Genomic DNA, 26056 nt, shown 5'->3' on the forward strand with positions numbered 1-26056 from the left:
AAATGTGAACGCATGTTTTTGTGTGAGACTAGAAAAGGCTCGCGCACATTCTTAGTAAAGTTCGCTTGTGTGCATGCCCAGTCTAGACGACTGATATGAGCCAATTTGGAGCTGTAGTTATCGCAGTTCCAAACTCTTGTGAAATGTGGTGTTTGCATGTTTACGTTTATTTTTTTTAAGAGGCATGTTTACAAATGTTTTCTTTTTATTATTATTAAAAAGTGTAGCGGACCAGAGTATAATACACTTGCCACAAGAAAATAATGAAACAAATGGAATGTTGACATCAGTTAGTAGTCAGCTACGCGAAGGTGTTCTCAGGGAACAGTAGTAGATAGAGAGAGAAAGAGTGTGAATGTGTACATACAGTCTGTTAGCTCGCTCCCCATACATAGTAGTAAGTGGGCGTGAGGTACGCGTGTGCGTGCGATGAAACAGCGGTGGCTAGCGCGCCGACCAGCCACCTAGGAGGCTAGTCTCAAAAAAGGAAGAAGCCGGTTGTTGCTCTTTGTTTTATACTTGTTTCCTGTGGTCATTTGCACATATGTATTTTTCCTTAGAAAGCGGAAGTGATGTCGTCCATGTGTGCGTTCGTGTGCGCGTTAGCTTGTGTGTCTATACATGTGAATGTGGTGTATGTACGCGAATGTGAATATGTGTACATGTGTGGATGTGGGCGCATATGTTTGTGCGCGTATGTATATGACAGCTTGAAATGTGAATGTGTGTTTTTGGGTGAGACTTGAAAAAGGCTCGTACAATACTCCCCTTCCTAGGAAAAAAAAATGCATGCAATGTATATATATATATATATATATATATATATATATATATATTCTTTTTTTTTTGTGAGTAATGTTTTCGGCAGTTGATTATTTTATACTGTTTTTTTTTTTTTTTGCTGTTGGTGTGGTTGTTAGAAAAACGTCAAAAAGAACGGAATGTCAAAAACGGAGTGTGTTCGTAAAAAAAGGGTATTTACTTACGCGTGGAAAATGCGTTTACTCTTTTTTAGGCTGACATTTGTTTGTTTGTTTTTTTTGTTGTGTGCTGGCATGTGCAAAGAGTTGCTTGGACAGAGAAGTGAATCGTTCGTTTGGAAGGAAAATTTTTTTGTCTCGTGGTGACGTCGTGTCTGTGTCCAGTTGACGGTATCTTCGCAAGTGAGTCTGCGGATATGTGTGCATCGTTTGGACTGGCGCTAGTTGCGCATTCGTTCTTGTTGAACGATGAGTTTGGTTGCCATCGTCTTCGCATGTGCATCTGCGGTAGTGTGTGTACATTGTCTGTATGGGCGTTTGTTGTGTATTCGTTCGTGGTTGCCGACTGTCAACGAAACTTCCAAGTTTTTAGTTTATCAGCGTGCGTGGTGCATCTCAACTCGTATTGTTGATTCAACTTCTTCCTATGTGTTAATAGGTATGTCCTGTAAAAATGTTTGTCGAGCTCAAATTTTTCTTTAAATTCGGTAATAAAGTCGACAGCTCCGTGTTCGTTTTTTTTTTTTTTTTTTTTGCCGAATCTGATGAGGGGGTTTCGTCATTGTAGTTTGTAGTTGTCCTTGTCGGTAGCAGTTTTTTGTTGAAAAGTTCGTTTTTTTCTTTATCACATAAAACGCGCGTGTCGCTCAAAACAATCAATTTCAAAAAGGTAGGGTCGCCATGCTTGTTCGTTTTTGCGTCAGTCGGGCACCAGTTTGTTGTGGACTTGTGGCATAGGAGGCAATGCTTGTTCGTCTCGCGTTCGGTTGTCACCATTTTGTCGTGGTGGTGCGAAATAGGGAATATAAATTGTCTCAAGGAAAAAACGAACGTGTTAAATTGAATTAAAGGAACAGTATTTCTTTCGTGAAAGAAACAAATGAAAGAAAAGGGTACCACACGTGGTTACTTTTGCGTGCGTCTCTCGCTGTTCACTGGTGAGAAGGAAAGTGTATTTATTTGGCGTGCGTCTCTCGTTGTTAGCTGGTTTATTGTTGTAGAGAGAGTCTGTGTGTGTATGAATGCTTCGTTCAACCTCATCCATTTCATTTAAATAAAGGGGTCACCATAAAATGTTGCGCACCATATGGAAATAAAGACCTCTTCAATTGATGGATAGAGATAAACGTCGTTGCTGTTGAAAGAATGAACGTTTTAGTTATAACATGTGTTCATGTCCGCGCGTATGTAACCAATGTTCGTTGCACGACTGGTGTTGTAGCAAGAAAAGGAAATGTGTGTTCATCTCAAGTTCGGGTCACTATCGTTTGTTTGCGCGTGGGAAGAGAAATGAGTGTTGTAGTGGAAATGAGAATGATAGTCCAGCGTGTAGAAAAAGAAGAGGATATGAAAGTTGACATCAGTTAGTAGTCAGCTACGTGAAGATGTTCTCAGGGAACAGTAGTTGATAGAGAGAGAAAGAGTGTGAATGTGTACATACGGTCTGTTAGCTCGTGCCCATACATAGTAGTAAGTGGGCGTGAGGTACGCATATGCATGTGCCGAAACGGCGGAGGCTAGCGTGCCAACCAGCCACCTAGGAGGCTAGTCTCGAAAAAAAAGAAGCCAGTTGTTGCTCTTTGTTTTATACTTGCTTCCTGTGGTCATTTGCGCATGTGTACTTTTCCTTAGAAAGCGGAAGTGACATCGTCCATGTGTACGTTCGTGTGCGCGTTAGTGTGTGTGTCTATACATGTGAATGTGGGTGTATGTACGCGAACGTGAATATGTGTACATGTGTGGATGTGGGCGCATATGTTTGTGCGCGTATGTATATGACATAGCTTGAAATGCGAATGTGTGTTTTTGTGTGAGACTTGAAAAAGGCTTGTACAAAAGTGTAACGTGTTCTTGTAAATAAAATCTCCACCTTAAAAAAAATTCCCACACTTTTTAATGCGATATAAGCAGACAAAAATATACAATATGCCAAACTTTTTTAAAAGTAAAAGTGTTTGGCCTTTTAGCCTTGAAGCTACCAACGCGACTAATGTTATTTTATTTTTTACCTATATGGCTTATTTTGTTTGTGTTTTTAAGTAGTTTGAAATCTATTTATTTTGTAGTAGTTAAACTTTACAGAATAAAAAATATTTACATTTTTTTCTATAGAAAAAGGAAGAAAATTTATTTTTAAAATACATTTTAGTTAGAAATGTTTTTAACTTATATATATATATATGTGTATATATAAATATATATATACATATATATACATATATATACACACACATATATATGTACGCACACACACACATATATATATACACACATATATGCACACACACATATATATACACACATATATGTATATATACACACACATATATATACACACACATATATATACACACATATATACACACACACGTATATACACACATATATAGTTATACACACATATATATATAAAAACATATATACATACACACACACATATATATACACACACATATATATATATACACACACACACGATATATATACACACACACATATATATACACACACACACGATATATATACACACATACATATATACACCCATATATATATACACACACATATATATATACACACACACATATCTATATATGTGTGTATATATATATAGGCTTTGGCATTTATTTACCTTGTAGAGGACTAAGATATATATATATATCCTAATGCCGTTATAAATGAAAATAATGAAACGAATGGAATGAAGGAAATAAAAACTCAATTGCTGGATAAAATAAACGTCTTTTATTTCCTGTTGAAAAATGAATGTTTTAGGTGTAACACATGTTCATGTCTGCGTGTGGAAAAAGGCGTGAGCAATGTAGTGGAAATGGGAATGGCAGTCCAGCGTGTAGACAAAGAAAAAGATTGAGGGTTTACATTAGTAAAGCTGTGCGCTATGTTAGCAGTCAGCTATGTGAAGGTATTCTCAGGCACAAATTGTATATATAGAGAGAGAAAGAGTAAGAATGTCAATCCAGTTCATGGAGAGAGAAAGCGTATAAGTTATACGTACTGCCTGTTAACTCTTGTCCCAACATAGTAGTGGGTGGCGTGAGGCGCGCACGCCCACTCGCGCCAAAAGGGCACACTGTTGGTCAGTAGACCGTTCAGCTCAGAAGCTGGTCCGAAAAGAAAGAAGCTGCTTATTGCTCTTGCTTTTATAGTTGTTTCCGGTGGGCTTTGCGCATGTGTGTATTTCCTTTGAAGGGGAAATGACGTTGTCCATGTGTGCGTACGTGTGCGCGTATGTGAATACATGTGTGTATGTTAGCGTGTTTGTGTATACACGTGAATGTGAGTGTATATACGCGACCGTGAATATATGTACGTGTGTGTACGTGCGCGTATGTTTGTGTGCGTGTATGTATATGACATGAAATATGGCTTGAGATGTGAAAGCGTGTTTTTGTGTGAGACTAAAAAAGATTCGCGCAATAATTCCTTTCCCAGGAAAAAAAAATATGCAGTATATATTTTTTTAAAAATTTCTTTAAGTAATGTTTTCGGCAATTGACTTTTCGTCCTGGATTTTTTTTTTTTTTTTTGGTGTGGTTGTTTAAAAAAAAAAGTCAAAAACGGAGTGTGTTCGTACAAAAAAAGTATTTACTTACACGTGGAAAAGGCGTTTACTCTTTTTTTAGGCTGACATTTGTTTGGTTGGTTTTATTTGTGCTGACATGTGCAACGAGTTGCTTGGACAGTGAAGTGAATTGTTCGTTTGGAAGGAAAATTTTTGTGTCATGTTGACGTGGTGTGTTAAGTTGACGGTGTCTTTGCAAGTGATTCTGCGATAGTGTGTACATTGTTTGTATGAGTGCTAGTTGCACATTCGTTCGTGTTAAACGGTGGTTGTGGTTGCTGGCTGTCAACGAAACTTCCAAGTTGTGAGTTTATCAGCATGCATGGTGCATCTCAACTCGTATTGTTGATTCAACTTCTTCCTATATGTTGATAGGGATGTCCTGTAATTGTTTCTTTGTTGTTGCGTCTGCTGTGTGGGTGAAGATGTGTATAGGCCTATGTGATTTTGCTCCTCGTGTTTGTTGCAGGGTAATGCCAGGAAACCATAAAAAATGTTTGTCGAGCTCGAATTTTTCTTTATATTCGGTATGAAGGCAATAGCTCCGTGTTTGTTTTTTTGCCGAGTCTGACGAGGGGTTTTATCATTGTAGTTCATTGAGGTTTTTGTCAGTAGTAGTTCACTTGTTTTTCTTTGTTGAAATGTTTGTTTCTTTTCTTTATCAAATAAAACGCACGTCTCGCTCAAAACAACTAATTTTAAAAAAGTAGGGTCACCATGCTTGTTCGTTTCATGTCTTGTCGTGGTCGCCGGTTTGTTGTGGACTTGTGGTTATAGAAGGAAATGGGTGTTCCTCTCGCATTCAGGTGTCCACAATTTGTGGTGGTGGTGCAAAATAGGGAAAATGAATTGAATTGAGAAAGAGACGAACTACGTGTTAAATTGATATAACGAACTAGTATTTATTTTGTGAAGAAACAAATGAAAGAAAAGGGTACAACATGTGTTTACTTTGGCGTGCGTCTCTCTTCTTAGCTGGTGAGAGGGAAAGTCTATAGTTTGGCGTGCGTCTCTCGTTAGCTGGTGAGATGGAAAGTGTATTGTTGTGGAGAGAGAGAGTGTGTGTATGAGTGTTTCGTTCAAACACATCCATTTCATTTAAAATAATGGGGTCACCATCGTTTGTTGCGGACTAGGATATATATATCCTAATCCCGTTAAAAAAGAAAATAATGAAACGAATGGAATGAAGGAAACAAAAACTCAATTGCTGGATAAAATAAGCATGTCTTTTATTTTCTGTTGAAAAATGAATGTTTTAGGTGTAACACATGTTCATGTCTGCGTGTGGAAAAAGGCGTGAGCAATGTAGTGGAAATGGGAGTGGCAGTCCAGCGTGTAGACAAAGAAAAAGATAGAGGGTTGACATCAGTAAAGCTGTGCGCCATGTTAGCAGTCAGCTACGCGAAGGTATTCTCAGGCACAAATTGTATACAAACAGAGAGAAAGAGTGAGAATGTCAATCCAGTTCATGGAGAGAGAAAGCGTATAAGTTATACGTACTGCTTGTTTACTCTTGTCGCACGCATAGTAGTGGGTGGCGTGAGGCACGCGCACCCACGCGCGCCAAAAGGGCACACTGTTGGTCCGTAGACCATTCAGCTCGGAAGCTGGTCCGAAAAGAAAGAAGCTGCTTATTGCTTTTGCTTTTATAGTGGTTTCTGGTGGGCTTTTGCGCATGTGTGTATTTCCTTTGAAGAGGAAGTGACGTTGTCCATGTGTGCGTACGTATGCGCGTATGTGGGTACATGTGTATACGTTAATGTGTGTGTGTATACACGTGAATGTGAGTGTATATATGTGAACGTGAATATATGTACGTGTGTGTACGTGCACGTATGTTTGTGTGCGCGTATGTATATGACACAAAATATGGCTTGAGATGTGAAAGCGTGTTTTTGTGTGAGGCTAGAAAAGGCTCGTACAACCTCCCATGAGGAAAATGTAAGAAGTTTTACACTTTGTAACGGACCAGAGTATAGTACCCTAGCTCACCACAAGAAAATAATGAAACGAATGGAATTGAAGGAAACAAAGACTCAATTGATGGATAAGATAAACGTCGTTTATTTGCTGTTGAAAGAATGAACGTTTTAGTTATAACATGTGTTCATTTCCGCACGTGTGTAACCAATGTTTGTTGCGGGGTTGGTGTTGTAGAAGAATAGGAAACGTGTGTTCATATCACTATCATTTGTTCGCGCGTGGGAAGAGAAATGAGTGTTGTAGTGGAAATGAGAATGATAGTCCAGCGTGTAGACAAAGAAGAGGATATGAGAGTTGACATCAGTTAGTAGTCAGCTACGCGAAGGTGTTCTCAGGGACCAGTAGTTGATAGAGAGAGAAAGAGTGAGAATGTGTACATACAGTCTGTTAGCTCGTGCCCCATACATAGTAGTAAGTGGGCGTGAGGTACGCTTGTGCGTGTGCCGAAACGGCGGCGGCTAGTGCGCCGACCAGTCACCTAGGAGGCTAGTCTCGAAAAAAAAGTAGCCGGTTGTTGCTCTTTGTTTTATACTTGTTTCCGGTGGTCATTTGTGCATGTGTATATTTTCTTAGAAAGCGGAAGTGACGTCGTCCATGTGTGCATTCGTGTGCGCGTGTGTGAGTACATATGTGTGCGTTAGCATGTGTGTATATACACGTGAATGTGAGTGTATGTACGCGAACGTGAATAAATGTACGTGTGTGTGGACGTGGGCGCATATGTTTGTGTGCGCGTATGTATATGACATAGCTTGAAATGTGAAGGTGTGTTTTTGTGTGAGGCTTGAAAAAGGCTCGTACAACTTTGAACACAGTTTTTTTTAATTAAAATGGGCAATAACAAAACGAGTAAGTAAAACCGGTTTTTTAATAAGCAAATAGTAAATAGCAAAGTTTGTTTCTGTTTTTATATAAAAAGTTGTGAAAAGATTTGTAAATCAAATTATGTATCTTTAAATGTTTTTTGTTTGCTCATAGTACAAACATGTAAACTTTTTTATTCTATATTTTATTTACAAAGTTTTGTTATGAACACACATTTTAAAATTTTGAATACAAACTGTTATCCAATAAAACTATTTTTAAATGGTAGACTCCTAACTGTACCATCGCTTGCAGGCAAGTAAATTTCAAAGATTTTGTTTTTATGAAAAAATAAACTATTAAAAAATTGTAAATTAAATGCATTTTAAAAAATGTTTTTCATTTGTTTGCCTGCAGAAAAGCCCGTGAAATTTTATTTAATCTGTAAAGTTAAAAAGAAATACATTTGTATATTTTTTTTTACTTTGTAAAGTGTACACAATTTAAAATAGTATTTTTTAATTCAAATGTTTTTGCGTATTACCCCTTTTTCGACGGCTTATAATGGCAAAGTTAAAATATTTGTATAAAAAAAAAACAATTTTAATGACAAGCTTATTTTGTTATACGACTATTTTTAATTAACAACAAGCTTTTTATAAATAAAACCGTTTTTAAATTGTAAAACTTTTTTCGTTAATAAAAATCTTTGACCTAAAAGTTATAAAAGTATGATTCAACTCAGTTAGAACTTCCGGTTTAGTTGAATCGCAAAAAGAGGATCACATAAATCTACCTTAATTGATATTCTACTAATAGACTACCTAATTGACTACCTACTTAATTGATATTCTACTAATAGACTACCTAGTACTTACCTTTCCCAAGACAATTGATATAAAAAATTTAACCTTGACTTCCTTGCATCCCCAAGAAATAACTTCTGCGACGGTAAGTGAACTTCAACAGATTGAGTTTTCACAGCTATCTCTCCATGATAAAATTGGAATAAAGAAAAGAAGACGTTCAACGCCTGCTATTCAAATATCTCAGCCAGGCATTAGCAAAAACAAAGTGCATATTCGTAGCTTTAATGGTACCAACGGAAAAGTTGGCTTTGATGCTGTGAACTAAAAAAGGCATTGTTCTGCTGTCCTTGTTTGTTGTTTGGGGGTAATGTAACGTGGACAAAAGATAGTTTGTTTTTTTTGTTTTTTGTTTTTGTTTTTTTATATGGTAGTCACCACTTATCAAGATGAGTTCATAATTAATGGATACTCCAATTTAACAGCTAAATCTGACTCCCAAGATCGCCATGGGCATGGAATATGTGCCTACATTAAGGATGGCTTCCCATGTGGCAGGGATATCTCTAGAGAAGATCCTAATTTACCCTATATGTGCTTCATGGTTGCACTTGCTAACACCACTGCATTTATATTTGCCCTCTATAGGCCCCACAACAGCGGAGTTACTATCTTTAAGAGCATATCTGAGAAAATAGACCACATACTGTCTTCACATCCCTCGGCTAACATCCACATCTGTGGTGACTTCAACGTCCATAACGTGGAATGGCTGACCCATTCAAATAAGACAGATGATGAGGGGAGGTTTTGTCATGATTTTGCCATTGCTTATGACCTCACTCAGATTGTTCGCGAACCCACCCGTGTGCCCGATACACCCAATCAATATGCAAGCCTCTTAGACCTTTTTCTTTCAACTTCCCCTGAGCTATGTTCATGTACCGTTCATTCTCCTTTAGGGTCCTCCGACCACTCCGTCGTATCAGTTAAGATAAAAACAAAATGTAAGAAGCCATCAGATGTACCCCTCCACCGTACTGTATACCGATACTCTATGGCTGACTGGGATAGCTTCCGTACATTCATATCTGATTTACCTCTGCACTCCATGTTTAAAAAGGAAGTGTCCTCTATAGTATCAGATCTGACCGAATGGTTAATTGTAGGCATAGACCAATTCATACCATCAAAAAAATTCCAACAAAAACCTAACAGCCAGCCATGGTTCTCCCCAGAATGTGCTGCTGCTATCGCGCACAGAAATCACTTTTTCCATAACTACCAACGTAATAGATGCACTGAGACTAAAGCTGCTTTCAGGACTGCCAGCAACCACTGTAAAAGAGTAATAAAAAATGCAAGAGAGCTATATGCCCAGTCTGTTAAATCCAAGGTAGCTGATCAGCGGCTTGGTTCCCACCAGTTTTGGCAAATAACAAATAGGATCCTGAACAGAAGTGTGCGTTCTATCCCAACCATTATCAATGGACCAGAGGTCATCTCGTCAGCGTCAGACAAGGCCAAACTATTTGCAAAGAACTTTGCAGCTAATTCTACCCTATGCGACGAAGGCCATCAACTCCCCATATTTCCTCCTATAACACAGAACAAGCTAGGTAATATACAAATATCCGTGCATGAGGTCGCCAAGCTAATAAAAAACCTAGATTCCAGTAAAGCAACTGGCCCTGATGGCATCCCAATTATAGTGTTAAAAAAGCTTCAACCAGAACTTGCTCCCATACTTACGAAACTATTTAAGCGCTGCCTTAAGGAGAAGTGCTTTCCGATCCCCTGGAAGACCTCATCAGTTTGCCCTGTATTTAAGAATTCAGGTGATAAGTCATCTCCCTCTCAATACAGACCAATAAGTCTTCTCTGTGTTATGAGTAAGTTACTGGAATCAATATTAAATAGAGAAATAGTCAACCACCTCAGCAGAAACAACCTTCTTAGTGACACACAATATGGTTTCCGCTCTGCAAGATCTACTGCAGATGTGCTGACGGTTATATCCCACAGGATTAGTGAATCTCTTGACAAAGGCTTCCTTTCTAGGGCAATTGCTCTTGACATATCAAAGGCCTTTGACAAAGTATGGCATAAGGGTCTACTTCACAAGATTTCCAGCTACGGTATAACTGGAAATGTTTTCTCAATCATTAAATTATTTCTCTCCGATAGGCTCATAAGAGTAGTGGTAGATGGACAAAAATCGGAGGCCTGCAATATAAATGCTGGAGTCCCTCAGGGGTCAATCCTGGGCCCAACTCTCTTCCTGATCTACATCAATGACCTCCCTAAACACATACTTAAATCATTCGTTGACATCTATGCTGATGACACGACCATCTACGGCAACACATCAAAGGCTGTAAATGACGAAGTTCTCTCGGATTCTCTCTCCTCTGATCTCGAGCGCGTGGTTCAGTGGGGGAAGATGTGGCTATTACCTTTAATGCATCTAAAACCAAACTCCTATCCTTACATCATCAACGCTCTGATCCCCAGCTGGCATCAATTGTGATGGATGGCTCTCGTCTGGGTGAGGCCCCGTGTTTTGACAAGCTTCTGGGTTTGACCTTTACTCCTGATCTGAAATGGAACACGTACATCAAGTCTGTTGCCAAGGTCGCTGGAAAGATGGTGGGATCCTTCTACCGCTCCAGAAGATATCTCACTACTGATGCAATTCTCTATCTATATAAAAGCCAAGTACGGCCAAGGATGGAATACTGTTGCCATATCTGGGCAGGAGCTGCCAAAAACAGCCTATCATGCCTTGACAGAGTACAAAATAGACTTCGTGGTTTAGTGGGGGATGCCCTTTTCTCTACCCTGCAACCCCTCTCCCACAGAAGAGACGTTGCGAGCCTATCCTTGTTTTATCGTTATTTTCATGGCAGGTGCTCGTCTGAACTCCAATCCCTGGTCCCCCCTCGCCAAACTTTCACGAAAATCACCCGTCTAGCTGAATCCACTGTGAAAAATTTCCCCCACTCTATATCTGTGCCTAAATCAAAACACGGATTTCATGAGCAAAGCTTCTTTCTTAGAACTGCACGCCTGTGGAACTCTGTTCCGTCTGCCTGCTTCCCTCCGGACTACAACTTGGATGTCTTCAAGTCTAATGTTAACAAATTCCTAATGAACCGCCCCCCTAATTAAACACTTCATAAAATCTCCTCACTAACGTGATGTACTTGCAATAACCCTTATCCCTGAGTGGCTTCCGGGCCTTGATAAGTGGTGATCACTGTGTAAAAAAAAAAAAAAAAAAAAAAAAGGCCTGGAAGCCACTCACGGATAAGAGTTATTGCGTGTACAGTAATCAATGGGATGATATCGTAGTAATCCTTAGTAATGGAGATTTGATAAAGTGTCTTAAGGAGGCGGTTTATCAGGAATTTGTTTATGTTGGACTTGAAGACATCCAAGTTGTAGTCAGGTGGGTGGGGAACAGGCAAATGGAAGAGAGTTCCACAAGCGTGCACTTCTAAGAAAGCTTTGTTCATGAATCTACGTTTTGATTTAGGCACAGGCATTTTGTACCTATTCTGTACTTTAACCTTACAATTGAATAAAAACATCAAAAATGTAATTAAACTTGGAAATACGATTTAAAATAATAGCGCGGATCAGTAAGTGCATTAGCACCCTTTGACGGTATGTTTTAAACGAAAATTTAAGTGTTTATTCAGTCTGAAAGCAAACGCGTGGTGGGAGGTCGATGGCTGCAGGGGCCAATCACTGATTTGGCGCCCCCCTCCCCAACGGCTGAGCAAAGCTGGATATGAGCGACGAAGTCGCGAAAAAATGCAGCTGGGGGTCTGGGGGGCGCTGTAAGCCCCCCCCCCCTAGCAGAGCTAGCGGAGCCCCGGAAAATTTTGCCATTTTAAGGCCTCCAGATGCCCCCGTTGATGCATTTTTAGCACTAAAATGCATTACTTTATGTTAAAGAATTGCCTTTCTCTCGATTTTTTGGGGGGCATTCAGGGGGGGTCATACCATCATTGTCAGACAGTATGCCGGTTAGTACCGTGGTGGTCCCCTCCCCAAGTTTGGAAAATACACTTAGTACAATTGGTACTGTGGCATTCTGGGTGATCCTTTCTTGCAATTTGAAAATACACTTAGTACAATTGGTACTAACTGCAGGTTTGGTGTTCGAAAAATCAAATTTAATCAGTATATTGGGTACCTGTAGCAACATGCAACTAATATTTTGACCAAATATAACAGCTAACTTTTCTTCGGCACAAACTTTATGATTTTGTTGACGTTACTGCAGTTTTTCGGGACCAACCAGAATAAAATCAGCATATTCATTTATTCATTCATATTCATTCAATTATTATCATATGTGTCCATCAAGTGCAATCCGGCTGATGGAGTGGTCAGCCTTTATTTAATAATTATAAAGGTCAATAAAATATTCATGTGAAACTGTTAACCATTCTCACCTGTCTGGTACCGATGGTATGCTCCCCCCCCCGGGGCATTATGGAACAAAAATCATCTTTTGTGGGGGTGGGGGACAATGCCCCCTTGGAGCCGTGCCTGCCCGATGGTATTAACTTCTTCTCCCCCTCCTCTGTCAGCGGTGCCCACCATGGTTGGGCGCTATGGAGAAAATTTTGATCTTCAAAATCCCAGATGGCAGGAAAATGGCCTTCCAGACTTGTTTTTTCCCTTAATCTGCTCCAATAAACAGTGCTAAATTCTAGTATTTGATCATTAAACTTGTTTTAGGACATGTTGAGAAGAAAGGTCAGCTAGAGGAGAGGTTTGGATCGGAGAACGAGTCACTCACTGTTGTATTACACTAAACATGCAATCCAATATCAACAGCTTGGCAAAATTAATTATTAATGTTGCAATACGGGATGATACAAATCACGTACATCATGAAACTAATTACTTACACAGCAAAACGAATCATGAAAACAACACAACATAGACATCAAAAAAGAACACAACATAGTGAAAGACAGATTAACGCATTTATTGGAGGATCAAAAAGTTATGGAACAAAAACATCATCTATGGACCTTTTGAGGCACAAATGGATAAACATGGAAGAAACGTGGAAGTAAATGTTCAGGGCAAAAGGGCCATGCCTAGCTCCTTCGACGATTTCCCGAGTAGGTCAATCAGTCTGTCCCTATCTAGACCCCTCAAAATCTTTCGTTCGATTGACATACACAGTAAGCCCTCCAATCTCTCTTGGCCCAATGTGGAGCGTAATCGTGTTTTAACCCGTTTGAGGGTTGAGAAAGACCGCTCCGCGGAACAGGAAGTGATGGGTATCGCCACTGCGATGGCATACACGCGAACAAGTGTGGGATATGCATCAATCAACTGAAACTTTGCATTAGTGAGAATAGCTAAACAGTCTACAAATGTGCGAACTTTGGCAGATGCACGATCTTCTGGAGTGACAGTAGCTTCGTGGGATGGATCGCAAAAGCCATCATCACTCTCTGCAGCTTACAGTGACACGTCTTCGCTATCCAGCTCCACGGCGCTGTTGTTATCAAAAATAAACATTTTGAATGCGGATGAAAAGCTAAACAACTCTTTAGCACATTGATGCGAATCAATTCCACACGTGTTGCAAAATTCTAAGATGTTTTGTTCCACATGGACAGTTGTTGGAAATCGTTCCTGGAAATTGGGGAATACTTGAGGAGAAAACACACTGAACGCTTCTAAAACATGCCTGCTTTGCGCAAAACGTTTGTGTGTCCCAGAGATGACGGAATCCAATGCGATGTAGAATACATCTCTGCGCCACTTTTCCTGGGTTAATGCAGCAGGCTCATCAAATGCAAGTTCGCCAGGCATGCGTTTCTTCCTTGCAACACGTCTCTCCTCCCATTCAATTTCAGAAAAATCGTTCTCCAATCCATCCAAAATTCTCTGAGGATCATCTCGAAGTTCATACAGTTGTTTCAACATAGTGTCAAGTAGATCCAACGCCTTACCAAAGTCTATGTTTACTGATTGTAGTGTGCGACTAAGCGGTCCAGTAATTGCAAATATCTCACGAAAGAGAAATGCGCTAGCCAAAAACTGCTTGGAAGAAAATGTTTTCCTCATCCCATCCGCAAGACTCCGTTTTTCCGAATCAAACTTCTTGCCTGCAATTACTGATTCAAGAGTGCGCATCACAGCATCGTAACGCTCCAGGAACATATCAAGAGAAAACTCTCTGGCACTCCAACGGACAGTGTCGATTCGTTTTAGGGAACGTACAAAGAGACCGGCATCTTGTTGATATTCTTCAAAGATTTGATTAATGGGATGCGACTTTGAGACCATGACATAGAGCGATTGAAGGTTTTCAAATAGTTCTGCGACGTCAACAGATACACATGCTGCGTCCCCCAAAACAAAATTTAGGGTATGAGCGTAGCAATGTACAAAAATAACATGTTCTCCGGCAACTTCTTTCAATTTTGCCTGCAGGCCATTGTACTTCCCTGACATGTTTGAGGCACCGTCATATGTCTGTGATACTAGACTTGACAATGGAAGTGTCAAATTCTCTAACTCGCCAACAATGTTGTTAAGCAATTCATCTGCTGTCTGTGTCATTATCGAGGATGTCAATAGATTGAATAAGACATAACGACAGATCAGCTTCTATAAAAAATGGCGTCTTTATTTACATCTGCCAAACATGAGTACACCGGTAAGGGGGCGTAACTCCAGCCGGTGAAAACTCCTGTTCAGTCCCTCATGCAACATCTTCCCTTTTCTCAATAATAAAAACAGAAGATAAAGACAAACAAAACAAACAAAAAAAAACACAACAAAAAGTCTGATAAGAATTAAAACAGTCTACAAAACACAGTGATCTAGGCATTCCTTGGGCTGACTACCCTCCTACCTAACAGGGATTATTCTGCCCTTTCACTTATGTTGTGAAATCCTTGAATCTCACAGGATCTCTTATTATTCTTCCTGACTGTGTTGTCCGCAACCTTTCCGGACTTGGTTTTGTTGGGGATGGGGTCGGGTTGAGGTTTTCTCTTATTTCACCTTCATATCGAGGTGGTTCTGAGTTACATATCTCTTCTGGGTTGGCCACTTCATATTTTCTACATGTGGGGCACTTTGACACATGGTCTTTGATGTCACTGTTCATATTTGGCCAATACAAGCATTCTCTTGCTCTTCTGCAACATCCTTCTACTCCCAGGTGTGTGGAATGCAGCTTTTCTTTCAACACCGCCCGCTGTGTCAGTGGAACCACTACCCGGTTTCCTCTGAAAATTAAACCATCTTGCACCATCATTTCATTCCGTATGTTAAAATATGGTCTCACCTCTGGGTCAAGATGTATTTTTTCTTCTGGCCATCCTTCCAGAATTATTTGCTGTAACTGCTGCATGCTTCTGTCTTCCTTCGTGGCTGAGCGCAGTTCAAGCAGCCTTCTCTCTGTTACAGGAATATATTCTGCTTCCTTGACATCATCTTCATCGTCCATATCTTCACTGCTCAATGCATAAATGTATACTATTGATAGCGTGTCTGCAAGGAACATTTTCTTACCTGGATGGTACAGAACTGTAGCATCGTAAGCCTGTTGCGGGGGCCGGCCGTCCGGAGACAATCGACCCAACAACTAACAAAATAAACACAGGCAAAAGGTGAACAGCATGCTAGGCAAAGAAGAATGACAAAACTCGGGAGGTTTAGTTAAAAACGACGATTCGCCTTTTATTTAAGCAAACGAAAGGGTGGCAAAAATGCGAATTTTCTCACTGGGCGACGTTGGTCCGGGATCCGTTGCTGGTGTACTCTGACAGGGGGATGCTTGTTGGTTCGCCGTAGGCTGGAACGCTGAGATGACGTCGGAGAAGTCGGCGTGATAACTGGTGCGGGTGATTGGTCGACCTGGGTCCGACTGGGATAGTACTGGTGCGTTAGCCTCGGGTTTAAGAGAGGAATGGACGGCGAATTGGCAACACTGAGGGTTCAGTGTTCATCAGGTACGGACAGGCGCTCAGATCGGACGGTCACTGAGTAAGGTGTCAGTGTATGAGAGGTACGGACGGCGAATTGGCAACACTGAGGGTTCAGTGTTCACCAGGTACAGACAGGCGCTCAGATCGGACGGTCACTGAGTAAGGTGTCAGTGCATGAGAGGTATGGACGGCGAATTGGCAACACTGAGGGTTCAGTGTTCATCAGGTACGGACAGAGTCGTGGTGATGAGGTGGACTTCTACGGCGTGGAGACCGTAGCCACGGTAGTGGTGGTGGACTTCTACGGTGTGGAGACCGGAGCCACGGTAGTGGTGGTGGACTTCTACGGTGTGGAGACCGGAGCCACGGTAGTGGTGGTGGACTTCTACGGTGTGGAGACCGGAGCCACGGTAGTGGTGGTGGACTTCTACGGTGTGGAGACCGGAGCCACGGTAGTGGTGGTGGACTGGACTGCTACAGTGTAAGGACTGGAGTCACAGTAGTTGCGCGAGCGTCGAACGGTAGGGGAACCGTGAGCAAGTGCGGAGCTTTGCATGGGAACCAAGCTGGCGAACGGTGGAAATATCGCCGAAATGTTCAGGAGGCTGCCAGTCACCGAGGACGGGCAGGCAGCTGTTTCTATTTCTAAACAACAGTTAATATTAATTCTCGGATATGTTCTTAACAAACAGTCGATGCTGGAGGAGTTCGTTGTGTGTATTTCACGAAGTTTCTCCAGGAAATTAAAGTTAGTTGTTTTTGTTATGTTGTAGAAAAGATGTCTTTTTTAAATTTCTTTCCTACAACGGGGCGCTGGAGTCACGTGACGGCCGCCGACATTACTGCTACTGCTGATTTCGGCGGAGGCTGTTAAAGGCTGGTCGTTTGTTGTGCTGTCGTTGTTGTTGTTGTTGTTGTTAGCGGCCTAGCCGCGACAAGCCTGTAGTCGCATCAGCATGTTTTGAAGTCGTTTTGGGCATTTCACCAATTCTTTTTTCATAATCGCCTCCAGTGGCTTATGATCGGTTAGCACTGTTATCTGTCGACCAAACGTATATTGATGAAACCGTTCACATGCGTAGACTACTGCTAGTAGTTCCTTTGCAATCTGTGCATACCGAGTTTCTGTGTCGGTCAGTGCACGGGCTGCACGGCTGGTATAGGCTAGGGGTTGACTTTCTTGTAGTAGTGCAGCCCCCATGCCCTTCTCACTTGCATCGCATTGGATGACCAAAGATTTGTTGGGGTCATAGTACCTCAACACTGGTGCCTCACTCACTAACTCTTTAATTTTCCCAAAAGCCTCTTCATGGATTTGGGACCATGTCTATGGCACATCATCATGGGATATCAAAATTTATTCTACAACAATTAGATATAGTTCTTCAATGGAATCGCCAAAAACTGATAGCTCAGACATTTGATGGTGCAAATGTCATGAAAGGCAAAAAAGCTGGTGTTCAGGCGAAAATAAACGCAGTTTATAGTAATGCACATTTCACTGTTATGCGCATCAACTTAATTTAATAATGAGGAATGCAGCAAGCATTACACGAAATGCTAGAATATTTATCTCTAACATTTTAGCTATTCCGACTTTCTTCTTTAGATCACCACAGCGACCTGCCCATTCTCAAGAAGCATCTGGATGTAAGCATTCTACGTCCATCCGCCACAAGGTGGAACTTTAACATACATAAATAGAGTTCATGAAAATGTTCAAGCATAAAAAAACTGTCACTGAAATTCAGTTAACATCATATGTAGCTGAGACCGTTGCAGAAGCGACAGAAATTCTGAAATATTTGAACGATGAAAATTTCATATTTTGGTTTGGGCTATTTCATAAAATTATGTCTCATGTTGAAATTATTTCTCGGGAAATTAGCATATATAAAGTCAATGAATACATAACAAATTTCAAAACTGTAATTGTAGAGATAAGAAACACCAAATATTGTGAAAATCCTTCACAAACATTCAAGGACGAAGCGTAAGAACTATGTGACTATATATCTTTTGATATAACGGACATATATTCTTCAACTAAACATTTAATACTTGCTAAATTGTTTTACAAGAAAAGCTTTGGTAGTTTTAAGAAAAAACTACCTACAGAACAGATATCCTTGACAACTGAAGCATATCCCATGATTGAAAGGAAAGTTTGAAACTGAGCTAGAAATGTTAATTTTATTTTATTTCGGACTACTAGTCTCATCTTATCTTTTTTATTTGGTGCACAACGTTTCGGCCAACTTCCTCTGGCCTTCGTCAGGTGGTAACCGCGACGGATAGGAACTTCGAATCTCCTAACTGCATTCTCAGCCATCACTGTCATCCGTAGTTGTTGTCGTCTCACCACATTTTTGACCAATTACCTCTGGCACGCTTTGGGTGGGATTGAAACCGCTATCTTCAGACAATGTTTATCTGGAACCGTAGAGATTCAACGTCTCTATCAACTGCGCCACGGGCCCCGAAGGGCGATCAAGGTTGGATTCTTTGATCTTATAAATCCATATTTATTTATTATCTGATCTTCCATAGTCGGGTCCGTACCGATTGGTATATATATATATTATTCCTTATTGGAATTTTTTATTTTTTAGATGAGCATTGTATGTTAATTTTATTTTATTTCGGACTACTAGTCTCATCTTATCTTTTTTATTTGGTGCACAACGTTTCGGCCAACTTCCTCTGGCCTTCGTCAGGTGGTAACCGCGACGGATAGGAACTTCGAATCTCCTAACTGCATTCTCAGCCATCACTGTCATCCGTAGTTGTTGTCGTCTCACCGTAGAGATTCAACGTCTCTATCAACTGCGCCACGGGCACGGGTACCAATCGGTACGGACCCGACTATGGAAGATCAGATAATAAATAAATATGGATTTATAAGATCAAAGAATCCAACCTTGATCGCCTTCGGGGCCCGTGGCGCAGTTGATAGAGACGTTGAATCTCTACGGTTCCAGATAAACATTGTCTGAAGATAGCGGTTTCAATCCCACCCAAAGCGTGCCAGAGGTAATTGGTCAAAAATGTGGTGAGACGACAACAACTACGGATGACAGTGATGGCTGAGAATGCAGTTAGGAGATTCGAAGTTCCTATCCGTCGCGGTTACCACCTGACGAAGGCCAGAGGAAGTTGGCCGAAACGTTGTGCACCAAATAAAAAAGATAAGATGAGACTAGTAGTCCGAAATAAAATAAAATTAACATACAATGCTCATCTAAAAAATAAAAAAAAATTCCAATAAGGAATAATATATATATATATGAGCTAGAAATATTTTATAGTAGGTCAGATATCCATGAGTATTGCAAAGTAATTGATCTCCTGAAAATTATTTTGGAAAATAATTTAAACAATGTTCTTATAGTGAAATCACAAAACTCATAAAAATTATCATGACAATTCCCATGACTACATCAGAGGCAGAACGTTGTTTTTCAACTCTGAAAAGAATAAAAACTTTTCTAAGGAGCACCATGGGTTGCGAAAGACTAAAAGCACTCGCAGTGCTATCAATTGAAAACACGTTCTTCAGCAGTCATTCAGAAGTTAAGAAGAAAATTATCAATATTTTCTCAAAAATTAAAACAAGAAAAATTGCGTTTACTTTCAAATGAATGTAATAAGTAAAATATTTAAAATATTTACATCTATTTAGGATTCCTTTAAGTTATTGTATTTTTATACGTGTGCATACGCACAAATTATGTATATTTTTCATGTTTGTTTTATTTTTATACAATATTACAACAATAGCATGACATGACACTACATGATGGAGTGCCAGAGATTAGTGGGGGTGCTGTTTTTTTTTTTAATGCAAAAAAAAAAAAAACAGCACCCCCACTAATCTTAGGCACGAGCCGCCACTGATCATCAGTTGTATAATATCAGGATATTTGTAGTGTCATGTCGTGCATGGAAAGGGGCCCTGCACTCTGTCGTTAGTTTAAGTTTGTTATTATAAGTAATTGATAACCAAGTTGTGGTTTTATTTAATATAGAACTTTATTGACATATTTACATAAGAAGAGAGATTGAATGGGTTTCATGTGTGAGGATGCCCACGGATAAAATATAACATAACACCAGTCGTTGTGTTTACTCGGCAACCATCTTTATTTAATACTCTTCTTACACCGGTCACCTCCAAGGGGCGTTACTCCAAACGGTGTAACACCTGTTGCTGTTCATGCAACATCTTCCCTTTTCTCAAAGAAAGGAGAAAACAAACAACAACAACAAAAAAAAAATGTCTGAACAGAATTAAAATAAAATATATAAAAAAAGTGACCTAGGCATCCATTGGGCAGACTACCCTCCTGCCTAACAGGAATTATTCTGCCCTTCCCTACTTTATTTCGCGTAGTCCCTGAATCTCACAGGATCTCTCACTACTCTTCCCGGCCGTGTTGTCCGTAGGCTTGCTTTTGTTTGTTCGGGGCTTGATATCATTGGGGATGGTGTCGGGTTAACTCCCTCTCCCAATTCACCTTCATACCCAGGTTGGCCTGTGTTACCTCTCTCTTCTATGCCGTTACCTTCATTCCTGACTATTTCACTCTGCACTCCGCATGGCTGGTGAATCAACGAAGTGGGGGTGCTTCTGCAGTTTTTTTCAAGTCGACCCTATTCCGTTGATATAGCTCCCCATTCACTTTTACATTGTATGACCGCTCATCCAGTTTCTCCCATACCATTGCCTTCTTCCACTCTCTCTGACCCTTTGTGTGGGGTTTCATCCGTACTACATCTCCAGGGTGTAACGGTTGAAGTGGTTTCACTTTGTGGTTAAAAAACTGTTCTTGTCTCCTGCTGTCTCGTTCGACACACTTTTTGAGGTTTTTAGCTAATTCTGGTCTGAGTAACTCCTCTCTAGTTGGGTTCTCCTTGACATCAGCTTCTGAGCTTGTGATAAGAGACCCTTAGATGGTGTATTCCTATGATCCAACATTGCTAGGTATGGATCAGCCTTACCCTCCATCGCTTTCCGGAAAAGGTTCTTTGCCATTTTTACTGCAGATTCCACTTTCCCATTCGCCTTGCTATTGTATGGACTGACAGGTGTATGTATGAAACACCACTTTTTAGCAAAGGTGGAAAATTCCTGGCTGCTAAACTGAGGCCCATTATCAGTTACTACCTGATCTGGTATTCCATGTCGTGCAAAATGATGTTTCAGTTTGGTTACTACTGTCTTAGCTTCTGTATTTTGAAGATGATCAATTTTCCAGAAGTTGCTCATGTAATCCACAGGTCTACTCCCACTTTCGCCCAGGGTCTGTCAGGAACTTCATGAGCCATTAATGGTTCGGCTGGATTGGCTACTTCGTATTTTCTGCATGTGAGGCATTTTGAAACATAGTCTCTGATCTCACTGTTCATGTTTGGCCAATACAAACATTCTCTTGCCCTTCTGCAACATCCTTCTATTCCTAGGTGTGTAGAATGCAGCTTCTCTTTCAGTATAGCCCGCTGGGTAATTGGAACCACTACACGATTACCCCTGAAGATTAACCCATCACATGTTTCAATCCATTGTTTTGTTTTGGCGGGCTTTTTGTCTTCACGTTTGAACATGACGTTGGAAGACAGCTTATTTTTCTTTGGATTACGAATTGTTGAAATATTTCCTGTTTCGCATGTAGCCATTATCTTGGAGTGTCTCTTCGTTTCTTCAGCAGTCAGGTCTGCTTGTATCGCCTTCTGTAAATCCAGTGAAGGTTCTCTGAGCATTCTTTCTCTCAACATGTCGTTAATGCCACAAATTAGAATGTCTTTTATTAATCTTTCAGTGAGGTCACCGAATTCACATTTGTTTGCCGTTTGTTGTAATTCCGTGACGTACTCATCAAATCTCTGTGTTTCTTTCTGCTTGCACATGAGAAATTGATATGTGAGAAACGTCAGGTGTTTTCTTGGTTGCCAGTGCGCGTCAAATTTTTCTATTACTTTTTTCAAGTCTAGCTTCCCGTCGTCATTTTCAAAATTTAACGTATAATACATTTTCCTTCTCTCGCTTCCTATACAGGTTGTACAGGACTAGGATAGGTAAATCCCAATCCTGTTACAAAAGAATAATTAAACGAATGGAATTGAAGGAAACAAAAACTCAATTGATGGATAAGATAAACGTCGTAAAGAATTAATGTTTTTGATATAACATGTGTTCATGTCTGCGCGGGTGTAACCATCGTTTGTAGAGGGATTGGTATTATAGGAGGAAAAAGGAAATGTGTCTTCATCTCACATTCGGGTCACTATCGTTTGTTCGCGCGTGGGAAAAGAAGTGAGTGATGTAGTGGAAAATGGGATGATAGTCCAGCATGTAGACAAAGAAGAGGATAGAGAGTTGACGTAAGCTAGCAGTCAGGTACGCGAAGATGTTCTCAGGGACCAGTAGTATATATAGAGAGAAAGAGTGAGAATGTGTATGTATGGTCTGTTAGCTTTTTGTCCCACATAGTAGTAAGTGGACGTGACGCATGCGGTCGGTCCGTAGACCGACCAGCTCGAAAGCTGGGCCTAAAAAAGGAAGAAGCCGCTTGTTGCTCTTTCTTTTATCGGTGTTTCCGATGGTCTTTTGCGTATGTGTGGATTTCCTTTGAAAGGAAGTGACGTTATCCTTGTGGGCGTACATGTACGCGTGTGTGAGTACATGTGTGTACGTTAGCGTGTGTGTATATACACATGAATGTGAGTGCATGTACGCGAGCGTGAATATATGTATGTGTGTGGACGTGGGCGCATATGTTTGTGTGTGCGTATGTATATGGCAAGTAATATAGCTTGAAATGTGAACGTGTTTTTTTGTGTGAGACTAGAAAAGGCTCGCACAAGGTCAGCAATATTGAGGTTTTCACCTTCTCCGGTTTCTTGTCCGACTCTGTAGCTTGCAGAAACAATTGAAATTGGTTTTCCTAAGTTTCCCATTCCTGTCCGAGATTATCCGAAGAAAAATTTAATTTTTTTGGATGTGGTAAAAATTCCATTTTTTTTAAACTAAAAACGAATTATTTATTTATGCTGTGTAGGCATCAAAGAACGAAATTATAATGTATGTTAACACTGCTGATCTTATCTGTAATCGCCGAACAGGAATGGCCGTGTAGTTCTTTTGCAGGGGAAGATGTAAAAGTTCAATTGTGAAGTGTTGTTAGCAAGTGTGTGTATGTGTTTAAGCGAATCAAATTATTATGGAATCCATATTGGATTGCAAAGTAAAGAATAGAGAGTCGATAATAAACGAAGTCTGTGAGCCAATAAAATTGCAGGAAGATCAGGAGTCAGAGAGGGGTTAGTGTTTGCTAGGAGAAACAGTAATGGCGGGCTGTAAAACAAGGATGATGAAGAAATGAATTAATCACAGTATAAATATTTGGTAACGTGTTAAGTGGGGTAGGTAGAGTAGATGGCAGTGAGCAGGGATAAATTATGCTACTACTTCCTAATATCACTCGTTTGGGAGAGTGTTTCTCTAGGTGTGTCAGAAATCGACTTTACAAATGCGTGAAAAAATATTGAATAATTTGACCTCCTATCTTTCCAAGCTTATAACTACTTGAAAATGTCGGAAATTTATCCTCTTTCAGATAAATTTGACGCGAAAGTAACTAACCTAAAAAATAAAGGCATGAAATAAAAGGGGTGGTGGGCAAAGAATGAAATATAAAGGTCTTGTTTCAAAAAGAAGAGATTTTATTTACAATAAAATTAGTTGCAAAATTTCCCCTTTGCGGGCATTAAATTCAAAGAACGCCAAGGTAATGTATAATGAAAAAAAATAACACTGGTTCTTCTATTAAAATGTCGCATCCATGAACGAACACAATATTATGACCCAAAATAGTAGTTCCTAATCACAATCTCATACGTAATAAATTTTAGGAGCGTACTCACAAATTGAAAATCAGTTGGGCACTTGCCTTTTTCTTTTTTTTCCCCTCGTTTAAAGTCCTTTTAGAAATTTCTCTCCTTCCATTTACGTGCAAACCGTAGCCACGCAAAATAAAGACTTTTATAAAAAATTACACCCCTTCCAAATACGTGCAGACTGTAACCACGTAGATACTTTTCAGAAACATGCTTCGTCGCATGTCCGGGGTATTCTTGCCGGGTTCTCTTCTTTGAAGGAGGCTCCAAAATTCCTTGTCTGCACCAGGCAATGAATCTGCATCCACTCTCCACGTCGCTGGAACTAAAAAGAGACCGAAATTCGCGCTGGGCTCGTGACGTCATCAAGGAGCTAGCATTTCCCTTTTCTTCAAATTAAAGGGAGTTTCGTACAAACCCAAAATATACGAAATTAAGAATCATAAGAGATACGAAATACAAAAAAATCAAATATAAGAGCCAGAATATAAATAATAAATGTAAACGGGGGGGACTATTATTGGTACAAAAAAATTCCAACAAAAAATGTAATTCAAAACCTGATTTTGTTTTCAATTAAAGGAGCGAAGACCTAAAATTTTAAAAAATAACAGGTCTAATAGCAAATTATGCAATATTAGTTTTTTTTTAAGTCGGTTTTCTTTAAAAAGATTTCAAGAAAATAAACGAAATTTAACTTACGTTGATTATAAAAAATCGATAGAAATTCGAAAATATCACTTACCTATAAAAATTACTAATCAATGTGTAGTTCCATTCTTCATTGTTAAGAATTTATCCACTGAATTAATTGAATTTTTTTATGTATTGAAATAATCAAGAAAAGTCCTCCGACTGAATTAATTGAATGTTCTAAAAAGGGGACAAGTAAGAGTGACGAAATGTTGGGTGTGTCACCAAAATCCATTTTTTCATGGTAACAAAAAGGAAAGAAAAAAAGAGGAAAAAGCATTTATTGCAAATTTCCCCGAAAAGAGTTACTAGTGGAAATGAGCAAAGAAATACAGACCCGAATAAGTTTAAAATGATCCAAGTTCATTAAAACAAAAAGTTATCGATTGCCTTTATTTCCCAAGGCTGAGGTTAAAAACCCCTTAAGGAAACATTTAAAAATACATAAAAAAAATACAAAAAAAGATGTCAATCCTTACTTGCAAGAAAGGCTGAAAGAAAAGAACATATAAAAAAACGGAAAACAGTCATTGTTTAGAATTCAGTCCTTTTAATAAAATGTTCAGTCTTTCTTTGACAAAATATTCTTTTTTTTTTCTTTTCCGAGAGGACAAACAAAAAGTTTCTTTGACCTAAAATGGGAGAAAGAAGTAATTTCCTTTGTGAAGGCTCATGTGCCTTTAAATTCAAAGGGGAGAGAAGACCATAAAGCCGCTTTGGTAGGCTTAATGTGTACAAATACGGGGTAAATTCTTGAATTATGGAAGATGTCCTTTCTGAAGGAAACTTCGGTTGAAAAATCTTTCAAAGAGAGGATTTCCTTTCTAGGGGCGATATTCTGCTCGTCTCGTCGGCGAAATTAAATTTTGTTCTTCTTAGAAAAGAACTCCTCAACACACGGTAGTTTCCTTCATTAGTCCTTTGAGAATAATAATTTACCAGTAGTAAGACTCGATTGTCTTTGAATAACCGGTATTAATCTTCCAGTCATAAGACCTTGTTGTCTTATAATGACTGATAATAAAATAACGTTAATAGTTTAGTATTAACCAATGAAGTTCTAAACAAACGTCTTTCTCCAAAGGAGGAGAGAAAAAAAAACGTGGGATTTAACGTCAAGAATCTTTTTTGACGGAGCCGAATAGTGTCCTTCTTCTTGGCCGGCTAGATTCGAACTAACGAAAACGGGCAAAAAGCCCTTTCATCTTCCTCCTCCTCCTCCTCCTCCTCCTCCTCCTCCTCCTCCTCCTCCTCCTGAGGGTAGGAGAGGAGCTGGTTGCTAGAAAGCGAACGATGCTGATGATGATGGAAGTGACCTGCCGGTCAAGG

General features: G+C 39.8%; 1 protein-coding gene across 1 annotated transcript; it reads right to left on the reverse strand.

Moving 5' to 3' along the window:
• Positions 1-13652: 13652 nt before the first annotated feature.
• Positions 13653-14762, reverse strand: LOC145285001 (zinc finger MYM-type protein 1-like). Its single transcript, XM_080134090.1, has one exon. It carries the CDS (start codon positions 14760-14762, stop codon positions 13653-13655), a length of 1110 nt encoding a protein of 369 aa, XP_079990216.1.
• Between the last annotated feature and the right edge of the window lie 11294 nt (positions 14763-26056).

The sequence above is a fragment of the Euprymna scolopes genome, chromosome 9 (genome assembly GCF_053919585.1).
Source record: "Euprymna scolopes isolate OS-2025 chromosome 9, ASM5391958v1, whole genome shotgun sequence".
Classification (NCBI taxonomy): Eukaryota; Metazoa; Mollusca; class Cephalopoda; order Sepiida; family Sepiolidae; genus Euprymna; species Euprymna scolopes.

Excerpts from the sequence above, each read along its gene's own strand:
- LOC145285001 (XM_080134090.1), bottom strand. The coding sequence starts at position 14,762 with ATGACACAGACAGCAGATGAATTGCTTAACAACATTGTTGGCGAGTTA.